Here is a 9,389-nt window from a genome sequence, read left to right on the forward strand (position 1 = left end):
AAATGAAATGTATAAGTTAGTTAACAGAGAATGAAAGAATAATTTATTCAGTTTATGCAACAGTGCTGAGTGTTTACCTAAAAGGCCAGTTTCAACTGGAAACGCAGGCTGTCATATTATATATATTATAATTATATGTAAATACAATGGAGTTTGAGTCTGACAGAGACACATGAATTGTGCTCAGGTGTTTTTTTTTGGGGGGGGGGGTCACACTGTAAGTTTTCTCCTCTGAAATGTAGTAGAAATATAAATATGTAAACTATAAGTACCCTTAGTTCACTACTTAAGTAAATACACTTATTTTCTACCACTGAACTCTGACGCTTTATTTACAACCTGTCAGTTGAAAAGACGGAGACAACCCGACTGTCACAAGGAGAGATAGTAGAAAACATGATGAACAAGGCAAACTATATCGTCAGGGAATTAAGATACAGACACTGTTTGCAGCAGCATCTGTGAATGTATACCAAATCTGTAGGGAGGCCAGGAGACTAAAGCTATAATAATAAAAATAAAAGAAAAGTCATTATACAACTGCATCATGTCATTTTATATTAGTGATAATGGAATATTTTTGTTGGCAGTTTTAAGCCTTTTTTCGGGGGGAAATTGATGCAACACCATTTCGATGCTCCTGCAGTGTGAGAAATCTGCTTCCATGCTGTTAGAATTCATGTGACGGAAAAAAATCTGACATTTAATATGATCATATATGCACTGAGAACAGAAGAAAGCGTTATGGTGAATGCAGCTGCATTAAAATACAGTCTATTTAAGCACAGAGAGGAGGAGAGAAGCAAACTGAACGACACTAGGCAGGGTGCCAATAACCTACAACGCGGTTCAGCCATATCCTGGGTTTCCACCTCGTCTTGGATGTTTGGAGCTTGTTTCGTAGTCACACAGACAATGATGAGAAATCAACACAAAACAGAAGAATTGTGAATTGTGTCAGTGACTTTCATTATTCATACGGCGTCAAACAAGTTGGGTTTAAACTCGACTTAGCGTTAGTTAGTGTTAGACAGTAAATTACTGCGGAGCTGAAAACAGCAGTTTGTGACAAAGGAAGTCTTTTTCCCTGTGCACCCTGAATTAACCTTTTTTTTCTTTTTTGTCCCAGGGAGTGATTATGAGCAGAACCACTTAAATGCTGATGACTTTCCTGCTCCTTTGGGGGAGCGATTTGTCAAGAATTAAGTGCAATGCTGAGAATAAGCAGGATGAGAAGGAGGTCCTGCTGCTGCTTCAAAATCTAAGGACCTTTTCGTGTTTCTGTTGCCAAGGTCAACAGGCGGTGCAGTTCTGCAGCAGGTCTGACTTGATGCGAGACTATCAGGAACACAAGGGTCAACTCAGGTGGAGGTGAATTTATTATTTATGAAGCACAGGTTGAAAACAGGTTTATTTCAAAGGCAGCTAAACACAGTTACTGAGAGGTAAATAAATGAACTGAACCCACACAGACAACAAGACACTTTGTGCTTGAGCTCCTCTGACTGTATTATGTATAAATTCAGACATTGTCATTGGCTGGTCAGACAGTCTGCTGCTGCATCATTCAGTGAGGACGGCGTGTTCAGTCTGTGAGAAATGCAGCAGGGCTGTTTCCCAAACAGTCAGAGCACGGGGCTTGTTGACCGGTTAGACTTCAGCAAAAGTCAAAACAACAAGAAGTCTAAATGCAATGCTGAACTATTGAATGAACAAGAGAAATCACTTAAAAACTGATCTTCGCTGATCTGTTTTTTTAAACTTAAAACTTAAATATAACACTTAAAACTTCCATTTCGGTTTCTGGAAATCACAATTATGACCAAATATGTACACAAGGCAAACCGATCCTCGTTGATACGTCTGTTCTGGGTTACTTCAGCCATGAAATATGAAAGTGCTACCTCCTGGCTTTGGCTTATCACACATCCCTAACTCACAGCTTTGGTGTTGCACTGACTCAGAGAGGTTAACACCAAACTGTACTTCAGATGTCCAGTATTATTAATAATCAGCGTGAGCCCCGTAACTTGTAGAACAAATGCATCACTCCACGGAGAGTCAAAGTACACCAACAGGAGTTACGAAGTGTGGGGAGAAATAATATTAGTTTCCCTTTGTGGATGGAACAGGATGTGAAAAATGTCCTTGCCGCTGTGTCACTGACAGCAATTAGCTGGCAGTTATGAGAGACTGTGGTGGGAGTATGGAGGAGTGAGGCACACTGCAGCAAAACAGTGTGATAGAGTCCACTGGAAGTGATGAAACGTATTAGACTCCACAATCTGCTGGGTTGTAAATATTTTCACACTGCCGAGAAGCAGTTAGATCTTTTGTACTCCAGGGTTGAAAAGCGTGTTTGAAAATGATGGAACACATTTCACTGGTATGTTTTTTTTTTTGTTTTTTATTTATTTTTTTTATTGGGAGCCAACAGTTTCCGAGCTGAGATCAAAGATGATTTTTTAAAAATCTGTCTCGTGCTGAGTTTCCAGTTTGATCTCAGTGTTCAAGCTGCTTCTGCTGTGGTGCATTTTATAATTAAAAATCAGACCTGGTAATGTTTTACCTTTGCTCCGATTAAAGTGTGTGCAGTTTACATCTCTCTTATTTTTCATAAAACAGTTGCAAAGATAATTTCGCAGTTAATCCCAATGCACTCTGGGCGTTTGTGTCGGTGCGTGACAGAGAAATCCATACTTCCTTTCACTCCTCAGTCTCAAAGGTCCTTAAGTGAACTTTGTCACAACAGATAGAGCCGAGCACTTTGTGGTTTTCATTTTGAATCACTGTCACTGACAAAAGGGAAGTAGACGACACAGAGGGACAAACTGTTTTTGTCAGAAAAGGACAGACTCATGTGCTATGGACAGATCAGACCAGACTTGTGGTTTCTCCACTATGTGTGAATGGGAGGTAAGTTAAAGGAACGGTTAGAGGTTTGGGGGAATATACAGTATTATTTGCATTCTTGAAGAGTTGGAGTAAATGAGAAGATTGATACCACTCTCGTGTTTGTATGAGACACCTGAAGCTAAAGCCAGCAGCTGGTTAGCTTAGCTCAGCAGCCACAGCACACAGCTAAGAAATAGTCCAGCACAAAACCCCCAGTAAAACTGGCTAGCTTCACTTTTAGCATGTTTAGTGTAAAGACATGCAATTTTATCATCTATCTTTTATGAAAAACATTAACAGTATTTCCCAAAATGTCAACCTATTCCCCTAAATTAAACTATTATCAAGTGATAAAAGCAGCTATCATCAATTTATCTTTGTCCTAAAACATAAACTAGCATAAAATCAAACCAACTAAAAAGTCTTTTAATATGTTGTTAAAGTTTACGTTGGGAAATCACCGTATTAAAGCTGGAAGGGGAAGAAGTGTTTAAATGCAGCAGATATGTTCAATTATTCTTTAAATTGTTATGTTATGTTTCAGTCTCCAGATTATGAGCCGACACTTCCTGTTTCAGAGAAGTCCAATCCCCTGACGCGCAACATCGACCGAGCTTCGGCCGACTGCATTGTGAGGACGTTACAGGCCTGTGATGCTCAGATGTTTCAAGAACAGACAGAAGCAAGCCACCAGGTGCAAGTTTGTAAAAAAAAAAAGGAAATGTATTTTGAATATTTTCTTTTCAGGAAATGATGATTTGAATGTCATTTTAGAAGCTTTTGAGCGACCAAGTGGTGAAAACTTTGATGGAGGTCGCCAAGAGGGTGGAAATCATTCTCAAGGTATCTCATCTCCGCCTGCCTGTCTGTGCTGTATTTCTGTCGGTCAGTCAGGCGTGGGGTAAAAGTGTGTTGTCTTTGTTTCTTCCGCAGGATCCTCAGGACTCCCTCGTTGTACTGAGCGGGTGTGGGACTTCTGGTCGACTGGCTTTCCTCATGGCGGTAAAAGTTGTCCTGAAAAGCTCCTCGCGTGATTTAGCCCACTGCACACCAGGAATAAAGAGCGGAACCACTGCACCAAAATTCAAATTATTTGGTTTCATATCGAACTTATGAGATCACGTAGAAAGAGCTTAGTTCATTTCGTTTCCAATGGCGTTTTATTTGTTTTGAAGAACGGAAAATGATATTATATTGGACGGCAGAACAAGCCAGACCATGCCAGTAATATCAGAACAATTACATTTAATGAAATCATCTGATCAAATCTCGCTTGTTTTGTGGGAAATGACTTCCTCTCTCTTATATTTCCGGTGTGTCATCAGACGAGCTTCAACAGAGAGCTGAGGAAGCTGAACCGGAGTTTGGTTTATTCCTACATCATTGCAGGAGGAGACAGGTGGGGCTGGAAGCTGTTTTGTTATGTGGAACGAGATTACACTCATATAAATGAAAATACACAACCAGCTGTGATTGTAGAATGCTGTATTGAAATTGACAGGGGGCTTTATTGCTTTACTGGTTTTTATTTTTAGCATCAGCCACCGCTCTGAATTATTCCAATCTGACAGTAATGCCTGAATTAGTGCTGTTGTGTCTGAGGAAAATGCTTCAAACATACTCAAAGTGAAATCATAACGTTAGAGAGAAGAAATAATCTTCCTTTTACAGATGAAAAGTCGAGCTCCTTTACAATAAAACACCATTTTCATAATTTACATTAAGGGGTTTGCTGCTAAAGGCGCACTCCACCACCATGTTGCTCTAAATAAAATTATATTTATTACAAACATATTAACTCTGTGAATTTCAACAAAAATAACTAAAGCAGTCTCACAGCAAACTGCCACCTACTCTCATCCCTATTGACCACTGAATGGCATTTTACCTTCTCCTCCTCCTCCTCACCTAACAGGAACATACCACCTACTCAGGTAAGTACAGGGAGGGTGAGATACACACAGTAACATCAGCTACATAGCAACATCTAACTAAATATACAGCACAAAATATACATAACATCAGCCATCATAAGCTATCTGTCATCCAGACCAAGACTGCAGGAGTATTAATTAAACAAAGGTGTGTTTTTATTAATTATGAATTCAACTTTTCATTTGTACAAGGAAGGATTATTATTATTATTATTATTTCTAATTTTAAAATGTATATAGTTTTGCTTTGAATGTGTTTAAATAAAATCTCGACCTCATTTTCCTCAGAGCTCTGCTTTCCTCCCAGGAAGCTCCTGAAGATGACCCCAGATCAGGCGTGCTCAGTCTGAAGAAGGTCAGGGACAACGGTAGAGAGTGTGTGTCCTGGGGATTTGTGTATTTGTGTGAAGATACAGTCTAAATGTTTGTCTTAAGCATTTGACCACTGCATGTTTTCGGCGCCCTGCAGGTCTGTGAGGGAAAGAAGCAGGTGTTGTTCATTGGCATTTCCTGTGGATTATCTGTAAGTCGCTCTTATTGGACAAAATCTGAATTCTTATGTAATTTAACTTCTCAATCTGGAGTTTTTAAATTGCAGATAACCTAGTTTGTGCACATTTTGCTTTGTGGTTGTAAAGGCTCCATTTGTGGCCGGTCAGCTGGACTTCTGCCTGCAGCACCCTGAGGTGTACACTCCTGTAGTGGTTGGCTTCAACCCTGCACATCAAGCCAAGTGTGTAAACACGTACTTCACTCTTACTCCGTTAATATTATGCCCCTGAAAATGTTGGTAATTGGGGATAATTGGATGTGAACTGTCACTTTATTTTTAACATGTAAAATAACAGTGTGTTTACCTGTGTAGGGATGAGCCCATACCTGGCTGCACATTCACATTTCACAGTGTGGTTCAAAGGATGCAGGAGCTTTCCAAAAGTCAAGTGGCCTTCCTCATCAACCCGACAGTTGGGGTAAGAACGTCCACTTGTACTCATCACACTCTTGTACGCATTATTTCCTCTCCATCACAAACTGTTCAGGTTGCATTTGTGTCAAGTCTCAAAATTAGAAACCGGGAGCTGTGTGTCGATACTACAGCCGGTGAAAATGTTTGTGTGTTCAGCCAGAAGCCATCAGTGGTTCTTCCAGGATGAAGGGAGGCAGTGCCACTAAGATCCTCCTGGACGTTGTCCTGTCCGCTGCTCATGCTGCTGCCTGCACGAACACGCCCGTCACATACGAGTAAGCATGGCGCTATTTGAACATACTAACCTGTGAACATTCATTCTTGTTTAGTTTACTGCTGCTTAAACTGAACAAACAGATTTTTTCGATAGAAGAACAAACATTAAATGATAAAGTGAAGCTGCAAATGTAGAAAAATAAAGTCACTGAAATTAGTTTGACATTTTGGGAAATACACTTATTCACTCTCCTGTCAAGAGTTAGATGAGAAGATCGATAAAAGCCTACAGACATGAGAGCGGGCTTCTTGTATGACTCACGTATGATTCCTTTATATCCCCGTTGCTTTAATACAGGGCTCTTCAAAGTCTAACACTTTTTTTTAAGAATATATATATATATTCTACATTTGTTGACATTTCATATCCCAAATCAGCTACTAGTTCCTATTTGCAGTGTTGTTTTGAGTGTTTTTTGATATTTCTTCAATGTTTAATTAATATATGAGTTATAACTTCTAGAAGCACCTTTAAATGCAAATTAACTTCCCTTTGCTTTGAGAACAGCGGTGTCACACCAGGACCTCTCTCTTTCATCTCTCTCGGTATCTTCTCCTCACATCTTTCCCTCCACCTTGAACTGAAGATACACTGTAGATTGAAATGCACAACTATCACAGCATCTAGATCTACATTGATGCCATTTGATGGATAAACATAGACCGAGTAGTGTGTGTTTTGCACTCACAGGGCTGCGGCAGTTCAGACAATTCAGAGTGTGTTTTGCAAATTAGTAGTTTGGATTGACTTCTAAATCATCCTGCAGTTATCCTGAAATGTTTTCAGGTCATTACATGTATTTAATAGACCTTAAAGTACATCTGGACATTTGGCTGCCTCTAAGATCATAATGAAACTGCCCTTCTCCTGAAGTAGCCTCATAGCACCTCTCGTCTCCAGCTCTGCACCCAAAGGTACAACATGCAGCATCCTAAGTGCTTCTTTGTGTTGACAGCCGTCAGCCTGCAGCCGACTGGATGATCTGTCCTGGACATGTTTTCCACATTACTACTGATGTGAGCGTTTGTAAATGTCAGTACCTTACATTCACATGTATCAGTATATTTGCTGAGTGCATTCAAATACCTAGTGATACCTTAGTGATAATGTTAGCACAGAGGAAGGCACATGTGGCTGCACGTGCATCGCTTCAGCGCTCTGTATGTGGTAACTGCAGCACCGTCGATGTGAACATCACTGTCTCACATAGGTATAGATCCACCTATGGGAGACAAGTTGGACATCACCACAAAAGCTTTTATGTGTGTATAATAGCAAACTAACAACTGTGTTTTTTATTGTGTTTCCATTGTGTGTTGCTGACCTCTGCAGGTCAGTGCAGAAAAGAGAATTTGTACATGCATGATATTAAAGTTATATCTTATGTAGTATATGACACGCACATAACATTACATGACCAGTTACCTGCTTGTACAGCCGAAATATTTAAGGGTTAACTTCTTTGCTTTTCCGACAGGGGCATCCTGCAGCACATGAGAGCATATGACAAAACTCTGGATATCACATACGCTAAGACCGAGGGGATGACTGCTCTGGTGGAAGCAGCTGGACGGAGGTGAAACATCCCATTTTTACACCCTTCACTGTAACCTTGAATTTTATTAAATAAGGAAAACAGACTCAGAGTACGAAAACAAAACAGCTACTACATCCAGAGCAGTGATTTCCCGCCCCCACACTTCTTATTTGTTTCACGGATGGAAAAGCTTCCAAAACTCTCAATTGTGATTTTACCTATTGTGCTTCAGCCTGCGGTGCGGAAGCCGTGTGTGTTACCTGGGCTGGGGCTCTCTGGCTGTGCTGGGCCTCATCGACGCCAGCGAGTGTGACCCCACGTTTGGAGCGGGTGAGAGAAGTGTGATGTACATCATTATCAGGAAAAAACAATGCAGCTTAATTTAATTAGAACGTCGAAAAACACACATGAAAGTGGGAAGCGTGAGTTCAACCAAGACTCAGTAAATCTAAAACCGTCTGATCAGAGACATAATTAACTGATTTACATATCAATTTGCAAGTGATACATCTTTTACATTTGCTTATATATATATATATATACGTATATAAATATATCGTGTGTGTGTGTGTGTGTCAGACTATGAAGATGTTCGTGGCTTCATGAGCGGGGGATACAGGAATCTGAGCAACAACGAGGGTCCCCTCACTTCACTGGTATGTGAAGGGAAATAAAAGAAGACAATTAGAATTAATGAACAAGTAATTATTACAGATACAGAACAAAGGCTCTAATCTGACACCGTGCACCATCGCATTGTCTTTAAAAATGAAAAATCTCACGCTGTTCAGGAGAATTAACATTTGTCTGAACTTCTCCTGCGGTAGTCAGTGTCAGTACGAGCAAAAAAAAAAAAACATGGAGATTTCTGTTCTGGCTTCTCTCTGGGTCTTAAATAAGACTGAAAAATCCTCATAAGGGCTTTAGAAACTATTAATATGTTTGAAATCCAGTAATATTCAATTAAAATGAAATCCAGCTTTTATTTTGCTCCATGTCTGTCTCAGCTGTATCTGACTTATAGATTAACCCAGGACAGGATTAGTATGAAATACACCCTGCTGTACCTGGTTTATGAAACACTGTTGGACTTGATGTGTTTCCAATTAATCTGCTTTAGTCCTTTTTATTAAACTGCTGGTTAGTTTTAAATTCATATATCTGTAGCTGTAATAACGCCAGATATTTGTAATATGTTATAATAAGATTTCAGGTCAGATTGATGTGACACTTGTGGTAACTGGTGAGTCCATTCGAAAAGACAGGAAACTCACTTTGAGCAGCTACTGCACCATCTCTCATTTCCTCCTGTGCATAATGCTGTCAAAAAATTGGACGTGGTACCAAGAAAAATCTTAAGGATTTTAACTTGAAAGCAAATATTCGTGACTAAAGAAGCAAGAATCAAAGTTAAAGCTTGAAAGAAGAAGCATCCTTTGGTGTTACTTATGAACGCTTTAACAAATCACCTCAAAAGGATTGTGATGTTTGATCAGATTTGTTTGACAACCGCCTGAAGACATGAGTAAACAAACCCACATTTCGATTCATATGCTGCTAAATTTAGGGGCTTTAAAATGTACAATTGTCCCACCTAAGTATGTATTTGTATTTAAAAATGTAACACTACTGCAGATGCTGTTTTGACCATATGATGATTCTTTCCTCCAGGGTCCTCAGTTTTGCATCTCACATGAGGATTTCCTGCGTTCAGTGCTGCCCTATCTCAGCGACCAGGACACCATTCTGCTTATCTTCACACGCTCCGGTGAGACAACA

At 39.9% G+C, this 9,389-nt stretch overlaps 1 protein-coding gene across 3 annotated transcripts in view; it reads left to right on the forward strand.

Moving 5' to 3' along the window:
• Positions 1 to 2,761: 2,761 nt before the first annotated feature.
• Positions 2,762 to 9,389, forward strand: part of gckr (glucokinase (hexokinase 4) regulator) — an 8,865-nt gene continuing 2,237 nt past the window's right edge. For 2 of the 3 annotated variants that reach the window (XM_023395366.2, XM_087170814.1), the window contains exons 1-14: positions 2,762 to 2,916; positions 3,440 to 3,589; positions 3,670 to 3,738; positions 3,829 to 3,897; positions 4,221 to 4,294; positions 5,118 to 5,184; positions 5,299 to 5,352; positions 5,468 to 5,562; positions 5,695 to 5,800; positions 5,953 to 6,071; positions 7,551 to 7,649; positions 7,843 to 7,940; positions 8,190 to 8,266; positions 9,282 to 9,378. In XM_023395366.2, coding sequence (XP_023251134.1) covers positions 2,866 to 2,916; positions 3,440 to 3,589; positions 3,670 to 3,738; positions 3,829 to 3,897; positions 4,221 to 4,294; positions 5,118 to 5,184; positions 5,299 to 5,352; positions 5,468 to 5,562; positions 5,695 to 5,800; positions 5,953 to 6,071; positions 7,551 to 7,649; positions 7,843 to 7,940; positions 8,190 to 8,266; positions 9,282 to 9,378 — 1,225 coding nt within the window. In that variant the 5' untranslated portion in view covers positions 2,762 to 2,865. The remainder of the gene's footprint in view (positions 2,917 to 3,439; positions 3,590 to 3,669; positions 3,739 to 3,828; positions 3,898 to 4,220; positions 4,295 to 5,117; positions 5,185 to 5,298; positions 5,353 to 5,467; positions 5,563 to 5,694; positions 5,801 to 5,952; positions 6,072 to 7,550; positions 7,650 to 7,842; positions 7,941 to 8,189; positions 8,267 to 9,281; positions 9,379 to 9,389) is intronic. The other variant, XM_087170815.1, reaches the window with a different exon arrangement.

This window comes from Seriola lalandi, unplaced genomic scaffold (genome assembly GCF_002814215.2).
Source record: "Seriola lalandi dorsalis isolate HSWRI2012SDOR001 ecotype SW California unplaced genomic scaffold, Sedor1 jcf7180002054962, whole genome shotgun sequence".
NCBI classification, from domain to species: Eukaryota; Metazoa; Chordata; class Actinopteri; order Carangiformes; family Carangidae; genus Seriola; species Seriola lalandi.